Raw genomic sequence first — 26,187 nt, forward strand, 5'->3', positions numbered from 1 at the left:
CCTGGCCTCAGGTGCTGCCCGCTCTCTGCAGCGTGGATTTCCTTTGCCCATTTGGGCCAGAAGGTCACCAGGAGTTCATCACTGCTTGGTGTCAACTTGACATTTCAGCTTCCAGACAGAAAATCCATGCTTTACTTTGTACAGCCCTGTCCCAGAGTTAGTAAGCCTCGGCTTGTCACCTGCTTGCGAAGGGTATAGACATCATTGTGGGTAGTTCTAGAGGATATCGCAACAAGTGTGTTTGAAGGTTCAGCACAGCTGGAATTGTACGGTAGTGAGCTCTTCAAAATGAAAACAGAATGACCGGATGGCCATCTGTCCTGGAAACTGTAGAATTGAATAAATCACTGAAAATAGAACACTTCTTGGAGGCTTTCTTCAGAACTGAACTAGAAACAAGGTTTCCAGGCTCCCAGGTCAGTAGACCAAACCAACTTCCTTAGATTTTTTTCTTTTTTAAAGCTGTTTGCAGAAAACTGGGTGGTAGCATGTCTGAACCAAACGGAAGAATAGCCAGCGGAGCATGGACTGTTCCAGCACGGGCCAGATGGCCAGCTGTCGAGAGCAGCCCTGCCCAGACTGCGGTGGGGGCTGTGCCAGCGGCTCCACAGGGCCCTTCCAACTCTGGAGTGTCTGTAGTTCTTGTGAAACCAAAACGTTGACTACCTGCCTCTTTCCTCGGGCATCGACGTGCTCATTTCCAAAGATGATGGTGCAGGTGACCTTTTCCATTGTGAGCCAGGAGAAGGTTAGGAGGCCTGAGGGGCGGGCCTTGCGTCCCCTCCTCCCCCTCCACAGCCCCCGAGGTGGAGCTTCCCTCACAGACCCCATCTGGTCGAGCCTACGGCTGCCCAGTGTACACTCAGTGATGCTTATACCAAATAGGGCATGTGCACTGGTGTCTGTTGGGGACAGCCCCATCCCTACCTTGGAGTCGGCAGAGAAGCAGCAATAAGCATTAGGCGAATGATTGAAAGGGCTGCTGCGCCGAGAGGCCTTCAGACCCCTTAACGTGGCTTTCCAACTTCCTGACGAGGCTACAAAGGCTCCACTCACAAAAGAAAGCCAATAATGTAAATAAATAGAAAACCAAGCCTCCACGTGTGGTTTTTAAAGGGGGATGATGAATGTGAAACCACCCACAGAATGCGTTAGAGTCTGGTTTTTCTGTGCTTTGTCATTTTACTCTGATAGGAACTTTTGTTACCTAACTCTGTGCATAACTTATTTAATGTACTGTATAAATGAACCAAAACTGTTAAATATGTATTTAGTTTGTTCTACTTAAAGTAGTCAATAAAAAGGCTATATTCCTTTTCTGCCTCAAGCTGGAATGGGACCGGGAGGAAAGGTGGTCCCTATACTAGGAGTTGTCCCCTCACCCTAATTCCCAAATCCTTGAGGAAGAGGGAGAGAGGGGCCTCAACTGATTCTACTAGTGGCCTGAAGAGCGTCCAAGGGCATGAAGCAGGGGGTGTCTGCACCCCATGTGCCTGCAACTGTCCTCTCTGGAAAGCCAGCTGCACCAACTGGTCAGTGCCCTGTGGGGACCAGGCCCAACCAGGCTGGCTGCTGGAGCCCACCAGTGGGCCTGCGGTCAAGGGCCAACAACAGCTTCCAGACACTCCCTGTTATTTCTTTTCTCTTAAGGGGTGTTTTGTTTTGTTTTGTTTTGTGGGGAGGGGGCAGGGTCTCTGTTGCCCAGGCTGGAATGCAGTGGCACGATTACAGCTCAGTGCAGCCTCCACCTCCCAGACTCAGGCAATCCTCTCACCTCAGCCTCCTAAGTAACTGGAACTACAGGCATGGGCTACCATGCCTGGCTGATTTTTTTGTATTTTCTGTAGAGACGAGGTTTCACCATGTTGCCCAGGCTGGTCTCAAACTCCTGGGCTCAAGCGATCTGCCTGCCTCGCCCCCGCCAATGTCCTGGGATTTGTACAAGCATGAGCCACTGCACCCGGCCAAATTATCTTGTAATAAGGAAAAATGAACCACAGAGAATCTGACCATCTGTCCTGCCTGAACAGGGTGGTGGACTTGTGGATATATTTTCTAGTAACTTATGTATTTTCTTGTAAAATTTTAACACAAATGTTAACATACCTGGACTTGTCAAATATTCACTTATGTCCTTATGACACTGATGTTAAGTCACAGGTAATTTTACTGTTGCCTTCCAATTTATTTGCTTAATGGTTGCATCATTTAATTGAGGCCGTAATTTTTTTTAACTCTTCACCTTCTGTTGGGCAATTGGATCGCTTTCGCGTTTTCCAGTATGGCATACGTCTTCTATGCATACTCTTCCTTTGCATTATTTATTTCGCTAGGATAATTTTCCAAAGTGGGGGTTTTTGATACTGAACATTTCTTGGATCCTTGAAATCTGTACAAACTACTCTCCCTAAAAGCCCAACAGCTTGCGGTGCCTCCAGCAGCCCCTGGGTGGTACTTTCCGTGGCCCTAAGGCTGGTGCAGGCACACCTATGTGTGGAATTTCAGGCTGCCAGTCCGGTTTACCAGCTGGTGAGCTGAGGCCTCACTTCTGTCACTCAAATACCCATCTGTGCTCTCTCCCTGAGACCCGCCTCTCCTGAACAGCCTTGCCCAAGAGGCTCGTTGGCACCAGTAGCTTCACAATCCCCTAGAATGCAAGGGGAGAGGGACTGGTTACTAGATCTGGAGACGGGGAGAAGGGCTAGCCTGTGGCCTAGGGGTTGGCTGTATGATCTTTGGGGCAGGTGGTGCCAACTGCAAACCTTTCTGGGCTGCACTGCAATCTGCCCACCTAGAACAATGACAAGATCTCAGTCATGGGACTGTCAGCCCTCCACAAGAGCACTATGTTGGTGGAAAGGGAATGTGCCATAGAAATGGCAGGCTGAAAATCTTTTCGTGACCACAAAAGACCCAGATGCCAGATAAATTATAATGAATGTACTTTAACTGCATTGCTGAGGTCACAGATAGGACATTCCAAGAACTCAAGAGTTGGAGGGAGACTGCCTCTAGGCGCAATGTGAGGCTTGGTTTTGAGCATATACAAAGTACGGAAACAAAACCGGGGCCTTTCCATGAAGGCAGGTAGCTCAGCACCTTTGGCACCGTGAAAAGGCGGCAGGGAAAATCTGCCCATCTGCAATGGAAACTGAATTGGAAACAGCTCTGTCCCTGCTTGAGAAAAAGAAAGAAAAACTGGGCCGGGCGTGGCGGCTCACACTTGTAATCCCAGCACTTTTGGAGGCTGAGATCACTTGAGCCCAGGAGTTTGAGACCAACCTGGGCAACACAGTGAGACCCCCGTCTCAAAAATGAAAAACTTAGCTTTACATGTCAGATATATACTGAAGGAAGGTCAGGGAACCCTAGTGCTGAGAAATTAAGATAATTAAGGACCTTCAGGGTCAATATTGTGTGTCAACCAATTATAAGCTGTCCGGAAACACTACTGAACCTTCAAGAAAATGAACCATTGTTAGCAAAGTCAACAGGAACAATAACTGATTTAACCCCTGAGACTTCAGATATTACAATCACCAGATACAGGCCGGGCACAGCAGTTCACGCCTGTAATCCCAGCACTTTGGGAGGCCAAGGAGGGCAGATCACGAAGTCCGGAGTTTGAGACCAGCCTGACCAACATGGTGAAACCGTCTTTACTAAAAATACAAAAATTAGCCAAGCGTGGTGGCAGGCGCTTGTAATCCCAGCTACTCAGGAGGCTGAGGCAGGAGAATCGCTTGAATCTGGGAGGCAGAGGTTGCAGTGAGCCGAGATCACGCCACTGCACTCCAGCCTGGGCGACAGAGAGACTCCATCTCAAAAAAAAAACAAAAAGCACACCAGATACAGAATACAAAATATGAAACCTCTGAAGATGGCACTGAAAAACAGTGAGCAAAGAGAGTCTGAAAATGACTAGGCAGATTTGAAAATAGAATTCTGGAAATGACAATCATTGAAATAATGCGTTATTCACCAATAGATTACATCAACCTGAAAAAGAAAAAATTAGTGGTGCGTTACCTTTGTCAGAAAGAGATCAAAGAGGCCGGGCGCGGTGGCTCATGCCTGTAATCCCAGCACTTTGGGAAGCTGAGGCAGGTGGATCACGAGGTCAGGAGATGGAGACCATCCTGGCTAACATGGTGAAACCCCATCTCTACTAAAAATACAAAAAATTAGCCTGGCGTGGTGCCGGGCACCTGTAGTCCCAGCTACTCAGGAAACTGAGGCAGGAGAATCACTTGAACCCAGGAGGCAGAAGTTGCAGTGAGCCGAGATCATGCCACTGCACTCCAGCCTGGGTGACAGAGCGAGACTCCATCTCGGAAAAAAAAAAAAAAAAAAAAAGACAAATAATGGGGAACTGTGAAAGACCTGTCCCTCTGGAAGGTTAGGAAGGGAAAGACTTTTCATGTGTTACCAAGGGCAGCATCCAAGAGCCTGCTAACTGGTGTTTCTCAGCAGAAAGGGGACTATCCTGAGGTGGGGATAGGATCTTGGGAAGCAAACATGTCTCTTGCCCATCTCCGCTTGTTTCTGACTGCTGGTATTTCAGGGTCAGGATCACGATTAGGCATGTCTCCTTCTTAGCCTTCCTCCCAAGAGGCTTGGGGGAACCAGCGACAGTCCCCACTCCACTCCTCAGGTGGGCTTCATTGCCTGCTGCCAGGAGCCCTCTTGTGGACAGAGCTGGACTTTCCCCCTGGGTTGCCACCATCCCTGAGCCAGATTTCTTTCCAGAGTACACACCAGCAGCTTTTCTTTACCCTTCGCATCAGCGTTTTCTCAGGCTGCCTTTCCACCCCATGAGTTAATATTCGCTAAGTTCCTCCTAGAGAGTTCCAGAAGTGATCGGGGATCAGTCTCCCCACCTTCTGAGGGCTGGCTTACCCGGCCCCTCGCACTGGGCTGGTCCTTGCTGCCCCGTCCGCCATTTTGCAGGCCCCGATGCCTGGCATTGTTCCTTCTTTTGGTGTAGCGGCCTCTACCTCCTCCAGCTGGGGCTGGTTTCTGCTACCGGAGGGTGTCCTCTCCCAGCGCTGTTTACTCCCAATGGCTAGCAGCTGTTGGTGCCAGGGAGTGGATCCCTCCTGCGTGACTTGGAGCAAGGCACTTATTCACTGAGCTTTTTCCTCCGTAAGCTGGGGATGCTAACGATGCCTATACCTCTGGGGTGTTGCGAGGGTAAAATGCAATCAACAACATGGGTATAGCCCCTAGCACACGGCCTGGCACCCGAGGCACCCCTGTAAACTGGTTGCTGCTATAACCTGTTTCTCTCGCCACCAATCTGTGGTTTCTTTGAGGATTGATCTTTGTGTCCAGCACTCTATGTGGAGCCTGGTGTCCTGCTCAAGTAGTATGTTTCAAGAATAATTTTTTGAAGACCACCTAATTCTCAGTCCCTTTCGGCCCATCAGAGGCTGTGTTAAGGGGACTTGTTAGGATTGGCCACCGTCTAGACTGTTGCTATCTCCAGCCTGGCCTGGCACTGGGCCAATCCCTGGGACAGGTTTGAATATGTACAGGTGAGTCACAGGTGCAGGTGTGAGGAAGGGGAGAGGGCAGGTGCAGGGAGCGGGTGGAAGGGTGGGGGCTGCAGCTGGCCAATGAGCCCAGAGCTCTCCTGACTTCAGGGCTCTGCCTGCCCTTGACCGAGTGCTGTCACCAGCCCAGGACATTTGATCATCCCCAGCACCTGCCACAAAGCAGGCGCCCAGTGCAGGATTGGGAAAGGTGCCCCAGCACAATGGCACTCACCTGCTCCTTACAGTGGAAGCGTTTCTGTGGCGGACATGGGTGGCTTGGGACAAAAGCCACAGACAGGGTGACTGGGGTTGTAAATGGCCCAGCTCAGCTGGAAAGGGCCTTGGCTGCCAGGACATGAAATTATGACCTTGATGCTGAAGGCAGTGGGTGCCATTGAAGGGTCTTGGCCAGAGAGGTGCGTTTTTCAAAATGGCAACATTTCGAAAGCCGCCTCTGGCTGTGTCTTTACAGGGAATGGAGGGGGTGGGAGCCAGGTAAAGAAGTTGCTGCAGTCTTCCACGCCAGAGAGGACAGTGGCCCTGACTTGGGGGCTGGGGCGAGGCACAATGGTGGGGATGGCAGGCTACAGATGAGGTGGGGTTGTGAGATCGACAGATGAGGCAGAGGCTTGAGGGCTTCCTCCAGGTCCCCACAGCCCCAGCCCAGCTCAGATGTCTGTTCTGTGGCTGCAGCTCCAGCCATGTCTGCGTTCAGCTCCACCCTCACCCACTCCCTGTCTGGGACCCTCCTGTCTCCCTGTCACCTGCAAGACAACATTCCACTCCCATGCACCCGGCCTCCTCAGCTCGCCCCAGCCCTCACACTCCAAGGATCCCTTCTGCCCTCGCACCTGCCCAGAGACCTCTGCTCTACTTCCACAGCTCAAACCAAACACCGTCCTAAGAGGCCCCCTGACCCTGCTGGACATCCGCACCTGCGTGCCCTCCTCTGCAGCTCCAGCCTTCAGGAGGGAGGGAGGACACAGCCTTTCTTATTAAAAATCACAATAAAGAGGTGTCCACCTTCAGAACTGCACTGCATGGGGAGGCAGGCAGGGTGCCCAGAGCACAAAAACTGAGGAGACGCCCACCACAGATAAATCAGCCTGAGGGCTTGGGCATGTTTAAAGATGGCAGTGGGCTGGGCATGGTGGCTCATGCCTGTAATCCCGGCACTTTGGGAGGCCAAGGTGTGCAGATCACTTGGGGGCAGCAGTTCAAGACCAGCCTGGCCAACATGGTGAAACCCCCCCTCTACTAAAAATACAAAAAAATTAGCCAGATGTAGTTGTGTGTGCCTGTAATTCCAGCTACTGGGGAGGCTGAGGCAGGAGAATCGCTTGAATTCAGGAGGCAGAGGTTGCAGTGAGCCAAGATCACACCACTGCACTCCAGACTGGGCGACAGAGCAACTCCGTCTCAAAAAATAACAATAATAAATAAAGATGGCAGTGGGAAGTTTTTTTAGTTTTGAGGATTTGTTGCTACAGTTTTTGTGGAGGACAAAAGAAGCCTTTACAACACAGGACGGAAAGCGGGGCAACGTCCTCCTCAGCTGTCTTCTCTAACTAGACACACTGCCCAGCCTGGGCAACATGGCGAAACCCACATCTCTACAAAAATTAGCTGGGCGTGGTAGTGTGCGCCTGTAGTCCTTGGCTCACTGCAACCTCCGCCTCCTGGGCTCAAGCGATTCTCCTGCTTCAGCCTCCCAAGTAGCTGGAATTACAGGCACACACAGCTACACCCGAATAAGCCTCAAGCCTGCTCAGAGCCCCATGTGGTTCAGATGGTGGCAGCACTTTCTAGGAGCTCCCAGGGATCTGGGTAGCGGGGTGGCGGGAGGACAGCCTGGCACTGGACTGGCCAGGGTGCCACCAGGGACCTCTGTGCAGGTGGCCCAGGGAGCCAGGCTGGTGGAAGAAACTGTCTCCCACAGGGGCCGCCAAGGAGAAACCGCAGGGAAGACCCTGCCTGGAGTCCCAGATGGGATGCCCACCCTGAGCTGGTGCCATCTTAGTTGCCTTCTAGCCAGGCCCCAGCCCAGTAAGGACCTGGCAACACCAGGGCGTTCAGGAACATGGAAAGGACACTCCACCCACCGGCCACCCCCTCACCCTGACTTAAAGCCTCCCATGGCCTCCTTGGGATGTGGCACCTCAGAGGCCCAGCCTCGCCCAGCCCTCTCCCCCCGGCACCCCCAGCTCAGCCCCGCTACTGGGTCACCCTTGGTCCAACCAGGCAAGCCCTGCTTCTCCTCAGGGCCCATGTGCCATCTCCTCTGTCTGGAAAACTGACGCCAACACTCCAGGCCAGGTCAAATGCCATCCTGTGCTCCTGCGGTGCCAGGGGCCTCCTCTTCAGAGCAGCTGCTTAGATGTCCCTCTTGGTCACCTTCCCTCCATGTCCCCAGTAATGGAGGGGGGCAGGAGGACACCCCCAGGGGCTAGTGGGACTGACTCAGCCATTGTCCAACTGGAACCACTCTATGTGGGGTGGCAAGTCCAGCTTGGTGAGAAGGACAGGTCTTCCCACAGGAGCGTAGTCGAGCGATCTGGGCCCAGAGGAGGCTCTGTGTGGGTGAAGCTAGAATCCCTATAAAACCTGCAGAGACATGTCACCCCCTCCCTCAGGCAGGACCCAGCACCAGGGTGTGTCAAGGCCGGGGACCCTCAAGTGGGAAAACTTGCGTCAGCTCTTGTGAGCATCCACTCTGCGAGCGTGAGGGCACAAGGTGGGAACCCGGGGGCTTCCCAAGAGAGGTGCCCTGCCTGGAGCTTCTGGCCTGGGAGGCACACCGGCCCCACAGCCCAGACCTGCGAGAGACAGGAGGCAACACTGGAAGGGACCACTGCCTTTATTGCCTCTGTGCTGGGGTCCCAGCCTGGGGCTCAGAGGCCTCTGGGGGCAATAGGTGACCCTGGACCCAAATTGTTGCTACTTGGCCAGGTCACCTTGGGGCTTCCCATATTGCCCTGAGAATGGGTGGGGTGAGGGCATGCAAATGATATGCAAATGACATGCAAACCAACCCAGAGGCCTCTGGCACATCCATGGGTGCTGGAAGAGTCAGAGCCTAGTGGCCTGGGAGGACGACAGGGGCACCCAGGTCAGGCCCAGCCTCGGGGGCAAGGTTTGAGGGGTTGGGGGGTCCCTGAGCATCAGCCCTGCTTCTGCCGCTGGCTGAGGAGGAGCAGAAGCCTGGTCCCAAGACAGCAGGAAGAAAGCAGGACCCTCGCTAGGCGGCCAGATGGCCCGAGGCCCACCCAGACAGGGACGGGACCTGCCCTGGGTCGCTCAGCCAGGCAGGGACAGCAGGGACCAGAATCCAGGTCTCCTGAGCCAGGCAGAAGCCAAAGTAGCTTGGAGGCTGAAGTGACAAACAATAAAATACAGGGATAAATAAATCAATAATAAATAGAAAGCAAGCAGCCCAGTTCCTGATCCCTGGGCTGAGAGCCCTTCCACCAGGCCCAGGTCCAGGAGGAGACAAGCCCTGGTCTTTGCGCTGGGCTGGCCAGTCCAGAAGGCTCCAGAGGGAGGCAGGCAGGGTCCCGGGGCCCTCGGCGTGTGCAGGTCTGGCTCAGTTGTTATTCATTATCCACCAGGAGGCTGGGGGTCAGAGGTGTGGGGTCAGGAGCCCTCAGGAGCCCACTGCCCGTCCAGGGCCACAGTGAGTGGGGGTCCGCCGTATACCTGGGAAGAACACAGTGGTGAGGGTGTCCGGGGCCCGCAGGTGGTCGATGAGGACGCGCTGGAAGGCCTTGCTGCCGGGCGACTGCTGGTGCCTGTGGAGAGACCCAGGCTACCGTGACCTTGGTCTCCCCACTCCCGCCCCATCCTGCTGCCAGAAGCAGACCCCGGCCCTTCTCACACTGCCTCTGGAGCCTCAGTCCTCTCCCCTGTGACACGGGGACGCTGTGTGGGTGGAATGAAGGGCACTGCACACGGTGCTCGGCATAGGCATTGTCACATACATGGTGACAAGTGTGTATTCACTGAGTGCCTCCTGTGTCCCTGTGCTGTATTCAGCTCTTCCCAGTCACCTCCTTTAGCCCATAGGAGTTGGAACTGTTATCACTTCCATTTTGGAAAGGACTTGGGGGCTCGGGCAGGTGGGGTCACTCATCTGAGGTCACAGAGCCAGTAAGCGGGACAGCAGGATTAGAACCCTGGCCTGACTCACTCCAGGGCCACATTCCATGGTGTAAGCGGCCAGACTGGCACTCATACCTTCTCCAGGAGGCCTCATCCTGCCAGAACTCATACAGGGCGAAGGAGGCACCGTCTGGCATCTTCTGGGCGGACACACTGTAGGGCCAAAGAGATGGGCAGGCCAGGCCAGGGCTGCCACCACCTCTGCCTCCCCGGCCTGGGGTGTCTCATGGGAGCCCTGACCCACCCAGGATGGCCAGACCCAGCACCCCTCTCTGCTCACCCCCTCCCCACCAGCCATCCCACCTGCCAGCTGGGGACTCACTGCAGACAATGGCTCTGGGCCCCTGTGAAGTCCACGTAGCAGCGCAGGGCTCGGTGGAAGTCCTGCAGGCCTTCCTCTGCCACCTGGACCTGCCTCTGGGCCACGAGGATGTGCTGGTGGGAGAGGCAGCCGGTCAGCTGGTGCTGGGCCGGGCACAGGGGAGGGACTGGCTGTGGCCTCCAGGAGGTTCCCAGCTGTTTGTTTGTTTGTTTGTTTTTTAAGACAGGGTCTTGCTCTCACCCAGGCTGGAGTGCAGTGGTGTGTGGGATCATAGCTCACTGCAGCTCCTACCTCCCAGGCTCAAGTGATCCTCCCACCTCGGCCTCCCAAGGTGCTGGAATTACAGGCGTGAGCCACCACACCTGGCCCCAGCCTTCTTGACTAGTGCCAGATCCAACCTACCCTTTAGCTGGGTTCCTGCCACCAACCTGCCCCTCAGCCTCCCTGTCTCCATCCTCCTCTCCCTGTCTCCAAGGGTGCTGCTTGATCCAGCCACTGTCCCTCCTCCTGCAGTATGCCACCACTTCCTTCCACCCTCCAGCTTCCATCCACACTGCCCCAGACCTGGCTTTCAGAAATGCTGACGGGGAACCAAAGCCCAGAGAAGGGCGGTGGTTCCTGCAGGTTCTCAGAACCCGGCACCTGCCTGCCAGGCCTGGGGGCGGGGCACATGCGCACTGCAGAGGTGGTTGGGCAGCTGGCCCCATGAATCCCCAATTCATGAGCACCCCCAGACACGGCCATCCAGCCGCTTGCCCCTCTCCTGGGCTCACCAAGTCAGGCCCCTTGGCCAGGTCCTCTTCATGCAGGGGTTCCAGCCGGGGGGCCTGTGAGGGCACAGAGTGTGGGCCGGGCCTCCAGCATGGGCCTGGCTCTGGCAGATACCAGGAGGGTCCTCCCTTGTGGGGCCCTGGCCCCATGGCCCTCACCTTGCACTCGAGCTGGTCAATGAGCTCCTGGAGGCGGTTCACCTGGAGCCGCCACTGCATCTCGGCCTCTGAGCTGCGCCCTGTGGGTGGGGCCCGTGCAAGGTCAGGCAGGGGCCTCTCAGGCCCGGCAGGTTCTCAGAATGAAGTGAGGGGCAGTGAAGGAGCGGGCCCTGGGGGAAGGGGGGATGTGGTGCCTGCCTCGGCCAGGCCTCCCACCCCACCCCGGGTGCACCTGTGTCAGAAGAGCCGGGGGACCAAGTGGATGACCGGCTGACACTCCTCAGGGCCCGGCGTCCTGCCCGCCGGCTGCCGCAGGGCCTGCTCTGCGCCTCCACGCTCTCTGCATCTGACCTAGAGGAAGTGAGGCTCACAGGGCCAAGGACTGGGGCCCCAGGAAGGGACAAGCCTGGGTGGGGAAGATAAGCCTCCTGGGACTCCGAGGCCTAGCCCCAAAGCCAGTCTCATTTCACCCCGCCATGGCTACCCTGCCATGGCTTCCCCGCCCAAAAATGCAGGCTCCAGGATGCTGGGACTGTGGGGATTTGGAATGGGGGTACAGTGGGCGCTTGTGCACTAGCCCCACAGGTTGACAGCGCCCTTACATACCGCCAGCCACAGGCCTGGGCCTCCAGGGTATCTGACGCCCCCTCCAGCGAGCTCTGCAGGGCTTGCAGCTGGCTCACCGTCTCCCGCAGCAGGAAGCGCGTCACAAACTGGTCCACTTTGGAGGCCCTCTCGTATTCCTGTGGGCCAAGGAGGGACGGTTAGCATCTCCCAGCCTGGGCTCTGATCTCTTGAGTGGGTCCCCTGCCTCTTGCCCATCAGAGCAGCGGTGGCACCACCAAGAGCAGGGGCACGCAAACCTGGCACAGGCAGGAGGGTACTGAGACCTGATGGGCAGGGAGGGTCTGGATCCCTCCTTGTCCGGGCCTGGCCTCCCTCCCCAGAGGTGTGAGGCCAACTCACAGGAGGCATCTGCCCACCGATGTGCCTGGCCTCTCTGGACCTCACGGCCCCTTCCCTGACGGGGCTACCACCTTCAGCATTGTCATAGCCAGTGAGTCCCAGGCACAGCTAGGCTGGGTGGGGGCTGTCACGAGGTATCCAAGGGCCAATGTTGACACGAGGCAAAATGATGGCGTGGGGTGGCCCCAGACTCACAATCTACGTATTCACTCATTCATTCATTCACTCATGCACACAACACTGGGTGCTTTTTACTAGGAGCTGCTGATAAAAGACAATCGGGTAGCCATCCTCACTCACTCAGACACACACGCCGGCAATGACCCCAACCGACACTGCCAGCCTCCTCCCAGCCCCTCTCAGGGTGGCAGAGAGGCAGGGAGGCTGCCCACATGCTGGGCCCTGCATGGCCCAGCATGGGATTCTGAGGCTCCTCAACTACCTTCAGTTCCTGGAGCTTCCATTTTCTCATCCATCAAACAGGAAAGATGAAACTCAGCACATGGAGCTGCAAGAACCTCCCAGGAGTTAATTCCTGCATAGGACTCAGCCCAGGGTCTGGCACGTAAGCTCTCGATGCCAGACCTGCCAGCCATCTATCGTCAAGTGTAATACAATAAAGGGCCTGCCCACTTGTACACCCAGGAGTCACAGATGTCCTGAGAATTGCCTTTCCTACCACACACACGTGCCAGCGTGGGAGTCCTGGGGAGCTGTAGTCCAGATGCCTGCCCTCTCCGAGGAGACTCCAGAAGCCTCATCCATCAGAGACTTCATCTCCTGCCATGACCTGCCTCAGCTCAGCCATCAGATGGGACCTCCTGGGCCAGGCTTATGAGCTAGGAGACAGGGACAGAGAAGAAGCTGGGTCTTTTCATTCTCAGACAGGCCAGGGTTTCTATCTCCATGAAATCTTTCCAAAAAATTCCTTTTTGGGTATTTGAGATGATTAGTTTCTGTTGCTTTCAACCAGAGAACAGACAGAAGCACCCACTCAGAGCCAGGCACTACTGCAAGAAGAATTTCATTTAGTCTTTTGTTTTTCTGAGACAGAGTCTCACTGTATCACCCAGGTTGGAGTGAAGCGGCATGATCTTGGCTCACTGCAACCTCTGCCTCCCAGCTTCAAGCAATTCTGCCTCAGCCTCTTGAGTAGCTAGGTTTACAGGCCTGTGCCACCACACCTGGCTAATGTTTGTATTTTTAGTAGAGATGGGGTTTCACTATGTTGCCCAGGCTGGACTCGAATTCCTGACCTCAGGTGATCCACCCGCCTCGGCCTCCCAAAGTATTGAGACTACAGGCATTAGCCACCGTGCCAGGCCTCATTTAACCTTTGTAACAATTTACAGGAACCATAATTGACCCCATTTTGCAAATGAGAAAACAGGTCCAGAGAGGTTGATAACCTGAGCTTAGGTCACATAGCAAGTTAGTGGCAGGGCCAAAATTCATACCCAAACCACAGAAATCTCCCTCTATTCGCCACTAAGCACCTTACATGCATTGCCTCATTTATGATCATTAGCCCAGTTTTACAGCTGAGAAACCAAGGCTAGAAGTGACTGAGTGGAGCCCAGATTCACCTGTGGGCCCTGGAAGGCAGTGCTCAGAGACTGCAATTGGTGAGGTCAGCCCGTGAGGTCACAATGTTGCCAGGGCCCAGAGGGCAGAGCAGACGGAGTGTGGGCCATCGTCCCCAGTGGTGACCAGCCCTGCCATGGGAAACTATAGTTCCCACAAAAGGACCAAAGCACCCGAGCAGGCCCGCAAGGAGAGGCCGGCTGACATGGACAAGGCCTGGTGGAAACCGTTCCTCAACCACCTCACTCGGAAGAAGCCAGCTGTGAGTACGGGGGATGGGGAGCAGAGCTGGGGAGGCAGATGGGGGTCAGAGAAAGCTGGACACGTGGGTGGGAAGGGATGCTGGGAGTCTAGGCCTTGTGTGCAGCAGTCCTAGGGGGTGAGGGAGGAATTTGAAAATCTCTCCCAAGGATGAGGATCCCAGGAGCCCATATGGGTGTGGATGGGGGTCCTTTCAAGGTGGCTCACGCCTGTAATCCCAACACGTTGGGAGGCCAAGGTGCGTGGATCACTTTAGCCCAAGAGTTTGAGATCAGCCTGGGCAACATAGGGAGGCCCCATCTCTACAAAAATAAAAAATTAGCTGGTTGTGGTGGTGAATGCCCGCAGTCCCCGCTACTCAGAAGACTGAGGTGGACTACGTGAGCCCAGGAGGTCAAGGATGCAGTGAGCCGTTGACAGGACCACTGCACCCCAGCCTGTGGGACACAGCAAGACCCTGTTTGACTCAGTCTTAAAAAAAAAAAAAAGCCCAGAAGGGAGGGCAGAGATTCCAGAACCAGAAAGTGGATGAGACTTGAGAGCCCAGGGGGGTGAGCATGAGTGGAATTCTCTCCCAACCCTGGACGAATGGGTGGAGATCCCAACACGGAGAATCAGTTCTAGTTGGTACTACTGGAGCTAGAGACGGGGAATTCCCTAGTGCCCTCTCTTCAGCTCCTAGGCTCAGAACTTCCCTGTCTCCCTCTCAAACAAGCAGAGGCCCTGGACCAGGCGGGGGTGGAAGGTGCTGAGAGCCCCTGACATAGGGCCTGGAAGGGATCTCATAAACTTAGACGGAACTGGTCTCAGGAAGTCAGCTTGGGATGGATGAGGGTTTCCAGAAGGGAGGCGGAGTCCGGGGCGCCACGCAGGGAAGGTCGGGCTTCCCCGCGGCCTGAATTGGACAGGGGTCCCCTCTAGCCCTGTGCATGGGAGGATGACAGGACCCGGGTGGACGAGGGTCCCAAGAGGAGCGCGGGGCGGCCCCGGGTCGTGGGCTCGGCCCTAGCGCGCTCTCCCGCCTCACGCCCCTATTCCACCCCCCAGACCAGGATCGTGCTGATTCTCTCCCTGGACGAGCGGCAGCCGCAGGCCAATGCTGGGCGACGGATTGACTACGCGTCGGGCGCCGGGCTGGGCTCCCCGGCGGCACCCACGTTGCGCGGAGCGGGCGAAGGTAGCGAGCGCGAGCCGAAGATGCCGGTACTGCTGCTGCTACTGCGGCGAGAGGCGAGGCGGCCGGAAGAGGGCGGGGCCGGTGTAAGGGGCGGGGCCAGGGCAGTGCTGAGCTGGCCGCGGCTGCTCTCGCGCTTCCGGTCCCCGGGGAAAGATCCCCGCGAAGCCGGCCCGGCCGAAGAGCAGCCGCGCAAACGGCGCCGCTGCCCTCGCCCGCGGCTTTAAACGCTTGGCCCGGACCCCGCCCAATAAAGAGTGCGTGGCAACCCTGGCGCCTGCGAGCCCTGTTGGAGGCGTCTGGTCGCGGAGTCGGGGTGGGCAAAGCTCAGCCTAGGAGCCGCACAGGGGTGAACGGGGCGTAATGAAGGCAGAGCCATCGCCACGGTCTGGAGCCAGGGCTGTCTTTTGCTTTCTCCTTCCTTGTGCCAAGGGTCAGAACAGAACCCCAAACCTTGCTACAGTGGCGGGAGGCAGTCTCCTTCCCCCAACACTCCAAACCCAGGTCACCTCCTGCCCAGTCTGCAGGCTCAAGGGAGGTGGGCTTGGGCAAACCCAGGCTTGGCCATGCTAGTGAGAGGGACCTGCTTCCGGCAAAGCCTGACATCCCCCCGGCATCCAGAAATCCCTCTTAGGCATGAGGGAGGGTTCCAGGCCAACAGGCACCATCCTGGGTAAGAACAGCCAGGACGGCAGTCAGCTGGGGCAAGGCCTGAGACGTGGATTCTGCCTGTGGACGCACCCAGGAGAAGCTGGAAGCCCTGGGCCTCTGGCCCCTCACTCCTACACATTGTGCTTGGTAACCCCAAAGCACTCAGGCCCCCCAGTCTTCCCCAAGGCACCTCTGTCTCCCAACCTACCCTATCCCATCTCCTTCCCCACGTGACAAAGACTTCTTCCAAACCACTTACCTGTCTAGAACAGCTCACTCCCCTGCTCATAAGCTTTCAATAGGTCTCCATTACCAACAGGGAAAAAGCCCACAGCCTCAGTCTCACTCCCCAAATCACTTAGAAGAAGCCCTGCCACACTTTCTGAGGGCGGGATCCTGCTGCTGCTTCTCCTCACTCTCCCGGGTCCCAAATCCAGCTCCACACCCAATGCCACCCCTGGCCTGCCGAACCTGCAGCCCGCCTTCCTGCCACACTGGTGACCAACCTCAGGATGCCTTCTTTTGGGGGCAGATGCAGCAGGACTGAAGTCCCAGCTCACTAGAGCCACCAGCCCAGCTTCTGCTGAAGATGCACTTTTGTCACTGTCACCAGGATGAACATCTCCTCCACCTTGCCTGCACCAGGCTGGAGGCTGCAAGACCTATAACATCACTCCTGCTAATTGTGAGAACTGACTCTTCCCTACCGTCCACATGGTTACAATCAGGGTAACCATGTTCTTCCATGGGGCTGCACCTCCTGCCCATACAGTGATTGGCCCAAGCTGGTCCTGTCAGCCCCTCCCCCTAGGATTGTGATTCAGGAGCTGTAAGGGACCATGTTCTCTACTTGAACATGCACAGGCTAAGCCAACCTTCAGAATAAAAACACAATGCAGGCCAAGTGCAGTGGCTCACGCCTGTAAACCCAGCACTTTGGGAGGCTGAGGCAGGCGGATCACGAGGTCAGGAGATCGAGACCATCCTGGCTAACACGGTGAAACCCCGTCTCTACTAAAAATACAAAAAACTAGCCAGGCATGGTGGCGGGCGCCTGTAGTCCTAGCTACTCGGGAGACTAAGGCAGGAGAATTGAACCCAGGAGGCAGAGGTTGCAGTGAGCTGAGATCGCGCCACTGCACTCCAGCCTCGGCAACAGAGCGAGACTCCATCTCAAAAAACAAACAAAACAACACAATGCAGTGCACATCCTGGGTTCCCCACAGCCCCGCAGTCAGATTCTGTTCCTGAAACCTGATTTCACCCTTGCTCTTGATACCCATAACATGTAAGATCCTTGTAATAAAGTCCTTATTTTGGCCTACATTCACCTGAGTCTTCCACCTGCAACCAAACTGGTCCTGAAGATGAGGCTTTGCAGAGACAAGAAGTGGCCTCTTTCCCGTGTGGGGGGATTATTACTACCTTTTGGAGGAGAAAACCGAACCCAGAGAAAGATCAAGACTTGCTTAGGACTGCACAGTGAGTCAGTTTCAGAACTGAGTCTTGCTGGGTGCGGTGGCTCACACCTGTAATCCTAGCACTTTGGGAGTCCGAGGCGGGTGGATCACCTGAGGTCAGGAGTTCAAGACCAGCCTGGCCAACGTGGCGAAACCCTGTCTCTACTAAAAATACAAAAATTAGCCGGGTATGGTGGTACACGCCTGTAGTCCCAGCTACTCAGGAGGCTGAGGCAGGAGAATCACTTGAACTCGGAAGGCAGAGGTTGCACTGAGCTGAGATTGCAACGCTGCACTCCCAGCCTGGGTGACCGAGACTCCGTCTCAATAATAATAATAATAATAAAAAGAACTGAGTCTCAAACTCAGGCCCACGTGAATCCATCCGTGGAAGCCCATAAAGGTAGGGCCAGAGCCTCTCGGGGGCTCCAGGGAAGCTGTAGATCTGTGATTAAAAAGCTTTTTCTTCAGCACTGGGAGGGTAGGGGGCCACACATCTGGCCAGAGTACATCAGATAATTCTAAGTGGTTTGGGAAAGGAATCAGACTGTGCTGGGCTGCTGAAGCCAGACCCCTGGATGCCAAAATCACTGCCCTTGGCTCTGTCCAGGAGAGAGGATGGGTCCAGGGAGTTGTCACAAGGTAGGGGGCTGCGAAGTGCAGCTGCTGGGGAGTGAGGTCACAATGACCCCAATCCAAGTTTTCTGCCTTCTGACCAGCCCCTCCCCCCTCAACCAGGAACTTCCGTCAAGCCCAGGTGAGAGGTGCCAGGAGGCTGCCTGGGTCCTCAAGGGGGATATATGTCCAAATGGCCTTACCACAAGGCCCCTTCGCCCTCAAAGTTCTGCTCCTCCTGGGGGCTTCTTAGGATCTAAAAGGATCAGTCCTAGCCATCTCATCAGCCATCTCAGCAAGGGCTGACAGGGCAGAACAGCAAAGCAGAGGCGAGTCCTGAGAGCGTGGAGCCTGAAGCCCGGTGCCGGAGGGAGACCAAGAGGGTGAGATGCGGCTAGAATCCAGCCAGAGCGGAGACTGAAGCCTGAACTAGGGGCCGGGCCTCAGGCCTAGGAACTAGCCAAGAGCTGAAAAGGAGGCGGACGGCCCGGACAGAAGAGGCGGGGCTTTCAGACAAGAAGGCGGAGCCAAGAGCTGAGAAGGGTGGTGATGTGGTCCAGAAGAGGAAGAACTTAGGCCCCGGAGGCAGAGCCAAGGGCTGAAGGGGACTACTCCCTAGGACAGAGGCCGGGAGGTCTCGGGCCGACTAAGCCGAGTGGCGCGGAGGAGCGGAGCCTTCAGCCCCGCGGCTGGGCCGAGCCCGAAGGTGGCGTCGGCGTCGGGGAGCCGCCGCGTGCACCGGCCGCCCTCCCTGGGCCGCATCGCGGTGGTGGTGGACCAGGGCTCGGGCTTCACCAAGGCGGGCTTCGCGGGCGAGAACCAGCCGCGCATAGTGCTGAAGAGCTCTAGCCTGGTGCCCAGCTGGGACCGGCCGGTGCTGCCCGGCGCGCCGGGCTGCGAGCTGGCGGGCGGCGTGGCGCGGGCGCACCCCATCAAGCACGGCGTGGTGGCGGACTGGGAGGCGCTGGAAGGGCTGTGGGAGCGCCTGCTGGTGGGCGGCCTGCGGGTGTGCCCAGAGCAGTGGCCCGTGCTGGTGAGCGACTCGCCGTCGGCGCCGCCCGCGGGCCGCGAGAGGGTGGCGGAGCTGCTGTTCGAGACCCTGGCAGTGCCCGCGTGCCACATGGCTAGCACCGCGTTGCTGGCGCTCTGCTCCACCGGCGCGTTCAGCGGGCTCGCCGTGGAGGCGGGCGCGGGCGTGTGCCACGCCACGCCCATCTACGCGGGTCACTCGTGGCACCAGGCCACCTTCCGGCTGAACGTGGCAGGCAGCACCCTGTCGCGCTACCTGCGGGATCTGCTGATGGCGGCGAACCCTGACCTCTTGCAGCAGGCCCTGCCCCGCAAGTCCATCACACATCTTAAGAAGCGCAGCTGCTACGTGTCCCTGGACTTCGAGGGCGACCTCCGCAACCCCGCCCGCCACCATCCGGCCAGTTTCAGCATGGGTAACGGGTGCTGCGTCTGCCTCAGCAGTGAGCGCTTCCGCTGCCCCGAACCCATCTTCCAGCCGGGCCTGCTGGGCCAGGCTGAGCAGGGGCTGCCCGCGCTGGCCTTCCGGGCGCTGCAGAAGATGCCCAAAACGCTGCGGACACGGCTGGCAGACACCGTGGTGCTAGCCGGCGGCTCCACGCTGTTTCCTGGCTTCGCCGAGCGCCTGGACAAGGAGCTGGAGGCGCAGTGCAGGCGGCACGGCTACGCGGCCCTGCGGCCCCACCTGGTGGCCAAGCATGGGCGTGGCATGGCTGTGTGGACCGGCGGCTCTATGGTGGCCTCCCTGCACTCCTTCCAGCGCCGCTGGATAACTCGGGCCATGTACCAGGAGTGTGGCTCCAGGCTGCTGTACGATGTGTTCAACTGAGTCAGGCTGGACTTGGGGGGTGGCACTGCGGTGGGGGACAGCTCTCTATCTAAAGAGTCAAGTGTTTGGAGCTGGCAGGGTCCTTCTGGAGGTTGGAGCTGACTGGATGGGTCACCCCCATACCCTTTCTGGGCCAGGAGGAGGTATTTGGGACCCATGGGACCCTCATTTTGAACTGCAGTTTGAATCTCCCCAACCACTGCCAGTTCAGAGAATGCCAGTCCAGCTGCCTACCCCCAGGGCTCTTACTTTATAGCAATAAAGGTGATGCCCCACTTGTGTCCGTGCCACAGATATGGGAGTTCCTCCAAACCCTCGTCATGTACCATTTGGACACACATCCGATGCCAGGCCCCAAGGGGCGATCCCTTGAAAAGCTACTAAATCTCATGTGAAAGTCACCAGGAAGAGAAGCCCTGTGCCTAGCCGTGTGCTCAGGTCATTGTTGACGATGAGTGCCTCAGTTTCCCCTTCTGTAAAAAGTGGGGCCAGGCACAATCCCGGGGCTGCTCACTGCTCCCTCCCCTTACAAGAGCTATGGAGCAAAGGGAGGTGGAGATATTTCTTGAACACACAAAGGGAAGGGCGGCTTATTTTTTGAAAGTCACCACTCAAGGGCCTCAAGCCCTGGCTATCAGCTCTGTTCGAGCTTGTGCATACACGTGTCCACATATGCACACAAATGCATGGGTGTTCACGTGCCTGCCTACTCACATATGTCCTCGGGCCAGGCCCTGCCCTGTGAACCTGTGAGCACAGCCTTCCATGCCTAGCCCAGCACTGAATGATATCCCACCACAGTTGCGACAGGCCCGCAACTAAAGCAACAGCAGCCCCTAGTATGAAGCACCTAGTGTGTGCCAGACATTATTCTGGGTGCTGGAAACAGAACAAAACAGACAAAAATCCCTGCCTTCGTTCTCACTCGTCACAGTGATGTATGAAGGGCGGCTCTATTGTTATGATGGTTTACAGATGAGGAAACAGGCCCAGAGAGGTCAAGGGGCACAGCTACAAAGTGGGAGCCAGGATTTGAACCCAAGCCCCTAGCTCTATAACCCTGAGTCAAGACTGCGGAGGATCCCACAGCACAGCAGATGCCCGTGCCTCACAGTGGATCCCCCACCATCCGCCACTCTACTCACCAGCTTGGTGGCATCCATGGCAGCGAGCACTGCACGGTTCAGCGATTCCAATGCAGCCAGTACCGGCCGGTAGACACCCAGGTGCTCTGAGAAGTAGTCTGCAGGCAGAAGAGGTGCTCAAGGGTTCCTGGACCCCCACCCATCTACCCACCCTAGGATTCTGGCCCCCTGGAATTCCTCAGCAGCCAAGCAGGCCTTACATCTTGAGCCCAGCCCAACCTGTCCCATCAGGAGACCAGCAACAGTCCCTTGCCATACCTACTCTGGGGCCCAGCGGCCCCAGGAGACAAGAGCTCCCATGGGCCTACTCACCACACAGTTTTTCCGTTTCTAAATTGCTGCAGGGAAAAGAGAAGGCGCCCTTCAGACCTGGGCCTGGTAAACTGGGACTAATGGGGCCAATGCCCCACATCCCACCCCACCAACTCCCAGCTCAGCCTAACAAGGCCACTTCTGCTCCACCCCAGATTAAGTTGCTCCTGTGGACAGAATCCTTGCAGGGTTAGAGAATGGGTTCTACTGCCCCCACCAATCACTCTAAGGGCAAAGATTCAGACCCATTCTTGGCTGCCAAGAGGATCTCAGGCCAGGGGAAGATGGATGTGGACACAGGCCAGTGAGAAGTGGTCAGAGCTGCGAAGGGGAAGCCAGGTGCAGGGAAGTCCAGGGGCGGCATGGGGTATTTAGTTGGTAGGTTAGGGAGGGTTTCCTAGAGGAAGAGCTGCCTAAGTGAGGCCCTGAAGGACAAGGAACTGGCTAGGGAGTCTGGCCAGGAGGGGAGGGGGAGCACTGCAGACGAAGGTTCCAGCCCAAGTCTCAGGAGCCTGAGACTGACCCTCAGGAAGAGGGAGAAGGGAAGTAGAGGGAGTAACAGCGGTTCGTGCGTTTGCACCCCTGGGAGCAGGCACGGGAAGGAGCGTGCAACTCCTGCCAAGACGCGTAGATGTGGGAGCACACAAGGGGTAGATAGTTGCGTGTTCGTGCACTGCATTCTCGGGTGGAAGCAGGCGGGGCCCAGCTGTCCCCAGGCATCCTCTGGTCCCTGTGGGAAGCGGGAATGGGGAGCTGAGCCATGGGTGGTGACTCAGACTTGGCTATTTTGGGGTCCCAGCTGGAAGCAGTGTAGTGGGCAAAGCTGTAGCTGGAGAGGGGGTAGGCAGGCGGGTAAAGTTGGAACTGAGCCCTGGTACCTTTCTCCCTGCCCCCTCTTTCTCATCCTACAAAAGGAACCAAGGCAGCAGGGGACACAGTGGGGTAAAGACAACCTGGCCTCGCATCTACCCACGGTCCCCTGTCATACTCACTCGGTGAGATGCCCATCAATGCCGCTGAACAGTTCCTGCAGCTCCCCCGGGCTGAGAACCCCATCGGCAAAGTAATTCTGGAATTCCTCAAATGAGAGCTTCCCATCATCTGGTGGCAGGGGGAGGACAGGGAGCAGAGGAGGTATCCCTGACCCTGACTGCACCCCTGCCACCAGGTCCAGGGTCCCAAAGGCCTCATAGCATCTGACAACCATCTAGCCAGGTGAGATGGGATTCTGAGCTCAGTGGGGGGCCTGACTGTTGGGGACAAAAGGACTGGGGTCCTCAAAGGTGTCCAATGAAGGCAACAAAACCTACTTTGCAGGCACCAAAGGGACAGGGCAGTGTGTACATAGCATTGGGTAAGAACTCAGTAAATGTTCGCCAAGTGAAAAAACAAGCAACAGGCTGGGACACAGCCACAGTGTGGCAGGGCCTAGACGTCACCTGGAAGGACTTGGGGACCAGCCTCGCTGCAGGACACAAGGAACCTCCATTCTCTGGACCCAGGACCTTCACAAAGAAGCCACGGGGAGGCAGATGGAATCCTCCTACTAGTTGGAGCCTCTGTAGGCAGCAGCAGGCTGGCTCAGAAGGGAATGAGCTCCCCATCACAGGGGCATGTGAGCAGAGGCTGGGAGCACTTATGTGGGACAAAGACATGGGATTTGGCCTGAATGATGTGTGAAGTCTATGAGCAGATGGGTGCGGGGAGCTGACCCGGGGGAGGATCTGAACCTCCCCAGACAGAACTCCCTGATCCAAGTGAGAGCATGTGTCCTGATCAATGGGTTGGGACAAACAATCCCCGTCAATTTGAAGAGACCCGAGGAGAAGGGGCAAAGAATGGGGACAGGACCCCGTCTCTAGGAGGATGAAACACAAGAGGGCGTGAAGACCCAGATGAAAGGAGCCCCAGACTGACTGCGAAGCTCAGACCCTCCACCAGCCACACAGGGCACAGTGGGCCGCTCCAAGTCACCTAGGGGGAGCAGCCTGTTGCTGGATGGGTCCCCTAGGGCTCCTGCTTTAGCTTCCAAGGTTCTCCCAGAACAGGGTCTGAGACTGCCCAGGACCCAAGGCAGGAGGAGCCGACTCCTTTGACACTGGACCCAGCTTTATCCTTGCCCAAGGCGTGGGTTCAGTTGTGTCCTCCAAGACCTCCCTGGTCCAGATGGTTGGTCACATGACAAGTTACTGAGCCCTCTAAAAACCTGAGTAAAATCTCCAAAAAGGCCTCATCTCCATTACCTCACTCTTCCAAGTGCCTCACACAAGGAGCCTGGGACTAAATGCTGCAAAGACCCAAGTTCGAGCCTATCAATTAAAGGCTGTGTGACCTTAGGCAACTTGCTTCACCTCTCTGGGCCTCTGCTCCTTTATGAAATAGGGTGAATTCCAATCTAGCTGGTGGCTGTGAGGACAACAGAGGGCCACGTACAGGAAGTGCCCATCACCATGCCAGGATGCTGTGTGAAAATCAGCCCCTATCTCCAGTCCGTGGCCAAACCACATTCTCTCCACTCTCCATCCTGCCAAACTTGGCTGAGAACAGCACTTCCTCTAGGAAGTGCCTTGATTGATTCTCCTGTTTTGGGCCCCTAAGATTTGTCTCAACTCTTGACTTCCCACCCAACCTCCCAACTCTCCCTGGGTCTCCTGGATGCCTCCCACTCTGCCCCACCGTGGGACCCAGGGGAAGCTACACTCACCATTCTTGTCTGCTCTGTGGAAAACCTAGAGGACAAAGGGACATAGAACTGTGAGTGCCACCCGGGAAGCCAGAGGCCCCCACTCAACCCGACAGGGTCCCAGCTGGCCGGCCTACCCCCTGCCTCGCCTTTCCTCCTGCCCAGCCTGGTCCCAAACCACCTGCCCAGCTCAGCCCTGCAGGAGCTTTTCCTGCAAGCGGGGCACAGGAAGAGCACGCAGCGGGTGCCACCTCCACTCACTTCTCCTGCAGGGCCTGGCCTCGTGGGGGGTGCTCCTGACCAGTTCCCTGCGTCCCCACCTCCCACACCCAGAGTGCAGCCCAAGTTCTATCTGATACATCAGCCCCTGGCACAGTTCCAGCTTGAGAAAGGTTGAGGAGATGGGCCGGGTTGCAGCCCAGGAATCTTGCACAGCCGTCCTAGACCTGAGCCCCGAGCTCTGCTGTGTGGCCATGGTCTACCCCAGCTGCCCTCTCTGAGCTGTTTCCTTGCGTGCTGTTGAAGACCAACAGCAGGCAGTGGTTACTCTGTCTCTGCAGGTGCCTGAGTTACCCACTAGCAAATAGATCAGGAGCAGCTGGGGTTAACTCTTTCCGGACTGGGGCTTCCTATGGGGCTGAATGTGAGGAACTTCGGCAGGCGTGTGTGTACACACACACGTCCAAGGGGGAGTGGGGGTGGCAGAAGGCAAGTTCGGCAGATTTCATTTATGAAGTGGAGATGAAGAGCAACAGAGGCAGAGAGGAGCAGAGTCAAGACAGGTCCCCGTCTCTCTCAGTGACCTGCTCCCAGGTCACCCAAAGCAGCCCAGCAAAGGGGAGACTGGCAGGCCTGGCAAGCAGGGGTGGGCCAAGCCTGGGCCGAGAGCCCCCATGAACTCCAGGTCCTGAACGCCAACCCCCTCCAGGGTCCTGTTTTCTCAGGGTCAGCGGGGCTCAGGAAAGACTCTAACCTCTAGACTAACTCAGAGAAGGTCTGCCACTGGCTGAGGGGCACACAGCAAGCCAGGGAGGCCCAGGTGGGGTAGATGGAGATCTTGGGAGTGGGCAGGGGTGCTAAGCTGGGAATGGGGACACCTGGGGTCACCCTATTGTATCCCTGCCTCCATGACTAACCTGAGACATATCCCCTCAGGCCTTGGTTTTCCTACTTGGGAAGAGGGAAGGTCAGGTCCCTTCCAGCCAGGGCTGTGGTCAAGGTGCTGAGTCACTAGGGGCAGTGGGGAGGGGGCGGGAGACAGCTTTGCCTCCCTCTGGAGTTGGGGCATGAGGGGGCCAGGACAGAGCCAAGCACAGCGGTGAACGGTGGAGAAAGGGCTCAGGGCCGTGGCTGGTGCCCATGGGGGCCGCAGGGCCACCCGTGGTCCCATGGGAGGGTGACTCTGAGCAGCCCTTACCAACTGTAGGACTCTGCTGCCCTGGAGTTGGGGCCTGAAGGACTCTAGGGGCGGCACTAAGAGTCAGGAGTGAGAGGCCCTTGTGCTTCCAGGCTCCCCTTCCCCAGTCAGCCCAGCCTGGAGCTGCCACAGAGTGGGGTGACCGCTGCTGTGATTGTCGACAGCCCCCCGCCAACACCAGACACACAAATGGGGTGGGCTGAGGGGTGGGAGGCAGCAGGGGCAGTGACACTGGAGACATGGAGAGACAGAACAGGTGACACAAAGGCAGAAAGGTCAAGAGGAAACAGACAGCAGGGCCAGAGAGAGGGGCAGAGACCCAGAAACAGCGGCGGGGCCCGAACAACCCCGGAGGGTGAGACTAACAGAGACTCGGGCAGGGAGACACCGCGACCAGAGCTCGCGCCCACTTACGTCCTGGAAGAGCGTGTGTCCGGCGGGCCCCGGGTCCGGCGCGAGCTGGGGGTGCCGCGGGGTCTGGGGCTGGGGCTGGGGCGCGGGCGGCCGGAGCAGGCACACGGTGAGCAGCCCCGCGCACGCCATGGCGCCGCCGCCCGCTCGCTGGGGCTCTGCTGCGGTAGCTGCCGACCCTGGACGCCGCCGCTGACTCGGTGTGGCTAGAGGCCGCCCCTTGGCGCCGGCGCCGACGCGCGGGCTCAGGCCCCGCCCCCTCCCCGCCCCCGCGGACGCCGGGTTCCCTCGCCTCAAGGTCCAACTCCAGCGCCGCGGGCTTCCGCGCTTCCGCAGCCACAGCGGAGGGGGAGGCGCCCGAGGGCTCCGATCCCGCGACGGCCTGTCGGGAGCAGAACCTAGGGCTGCGCGCCTACCCAGAGGGACAGGATGACCAAACCAGTGCCGAAAAGTCAGGGTGACACGAGTGGGTAAAACCCACCAGGACTTCACCTTTTGGGGCGTCTGTATCCTCATCTGCAAAAATGGTACTGGTAGACACCCTATGGGATCGTTGGGACTCATTCAATGTCAAGTGCTTGCAACGGGGGCTAGCGCAGAGGAAGCCCACAGATCCGTGTGGCCGACTCCCAGGCATCCCGACGCCCGCCCTCTCTGGCACTCAGCGCAGAGTGCCCTCCCTTCAACCCGTTCTCCACACAGCA

General features: G+C 57.3%; 3 protein-coding genes across 7 annotated transcripts; 2 read left to right on the forward strand and 1 right to left on the reverse strand.

The window, feature by feature from the left end:
- Positions 1–8,376: 8,376 nt before the first annotated feature.
- On the reverse strand, positions 8,377–25,714 carry NECAB3 (N-terminal EF-hand calcium binding protein 3). Of its 5 annotated transcripts, XM_002830213.5 has the most exons (13): positions 25,487–25,714; positions 23,677–23,701; positions 21,965–22,073; positions 20,973–20,998; positions 20,661–20,758; positions 11,553–11,689; positions 11,179–11,297; positions 10,947–11,026; positions 10,791–10,844; positions 10,018–10,130; positions 9,771–9,848; positions 9,234–9,325; positions 8,377–9,149 (listed from the first exon to the last, which is right to left on the reverse strand). In XM_002830213.5, exons 1-13 carry the CDS (start codon positions 25,613–25,615, stop codon positions 9,121–9,123), a joined length of 1,089 nt encoding a protein of 362 aa, XP_002830259.2. In that variant the 5' UTR covers positions 25,616–25,714; the 3' UTR covers positions 8,377–9,120. The 5 variants fall into 5 exon arrangements, with proteins under 5 accessions (XP_002830259.2, XP_024094478.2, XP_063576679.1 ...); XM_024238710.2 differs by having other exon boundaries at positions 10,791–11,026; positions 25,487–25,695; XM_063720609.1 differs by lacking the exon at positions 9,234–9,325 and having other exon boundaries at positions 8,377–9,233; positions 25,487–25,690.
- On the forward strand, positions 11,644–15,205 carry C21H20orf144 (chromosome 21 C20orf144 homolog). Its single transcript, XM_024238712.3, has 2 exons — positions 11,644–13,758; positions 14,805–15,205. Exons 1-2 carry the CDS (start codon positions 13,633–13,635, stop codon positions 15,156–15,158), a joined length of 480 nt encoding a protein of 159 aa, XP_024094480.1. The 5' UTR covers positions 11,644–13,632; the 3' UTR covers positions 15,159–15,205.
- ACTL10 (actin like 10) lies at positions 17,755–19,794 on the forward strand. Its single transcript, XM_009233500.3, has one exon. It carries the CDS (start codon positions 18,778–18,780, stop codon positions 19,513–19,515), a length of 738 nt encoding a protein of 245 aa, XP_009231775.3. The 5' UTR covers positions 17,755–18,777; the 3' UTR covers positions 19,516–19,794.
- Positions 25,715–26,187: the final 473 nt, after the last annotated feature.

The sequence above is a fragment of the Pongo abelii genome, chromosome 21 (genome assembly GCF_028885655.2).
Source record: "Pongo abelii isolate AG06213 chromosome 21, NHGRI_mPonAbe1-v2.0_pri, whole genome shotgun sequence".
NCBI classification, from domain to species: domain Eukaryota; kingdom Metazoa; phylum Chordata; class Mammalia; order Primates; family Hominidae; genus Pongo; species Pongo abelii.

Coding starts and splice junctions, on each gene's coding strand:
- NECAB3 (XM_024238710.2), bottom strand. CDS start 25,615: ATGGCGTGCGCGGGGCTGCTCACCGTGTGCCTGCTCCGGCCGCCCGCG. Junction 11,298..11,552: donor GCCCAGGCCTGTGGCTGGCG/GTATGTAAGGGC, acceptor CACTTCCTCTAG/GTCAGATGCAGAGAGCGTGG. Junction 10,131..10,790: donor TGGCCAAGGGGCCTGACTTG/GTGAGCCCAGGA, acceptor CTCTCCCACCAG/CACATCCTCGTGGCCCAGAG.
- ACTL10 (XM_009233500.3), top strand. CDS start 18,778: ATGGCTAGCACCGCGTTGCTGGCGCTCTGCTCCACCGGCGCGTTCAGC.
- C21H20orf144 (XM_024238712.3), top strand. CDS start 13,633: ATGGGAAACTATAGTTCCCACAAAAGGACCAAAGCACCCGAGCAGGCC. Junction 13,759..14,804: donor TCACTCGGAAGAAGCCAGCT/GTGAGTACGGGG, acceptor TCCACCCCCCAG/ACCAGGATCGTGCTGATTCT.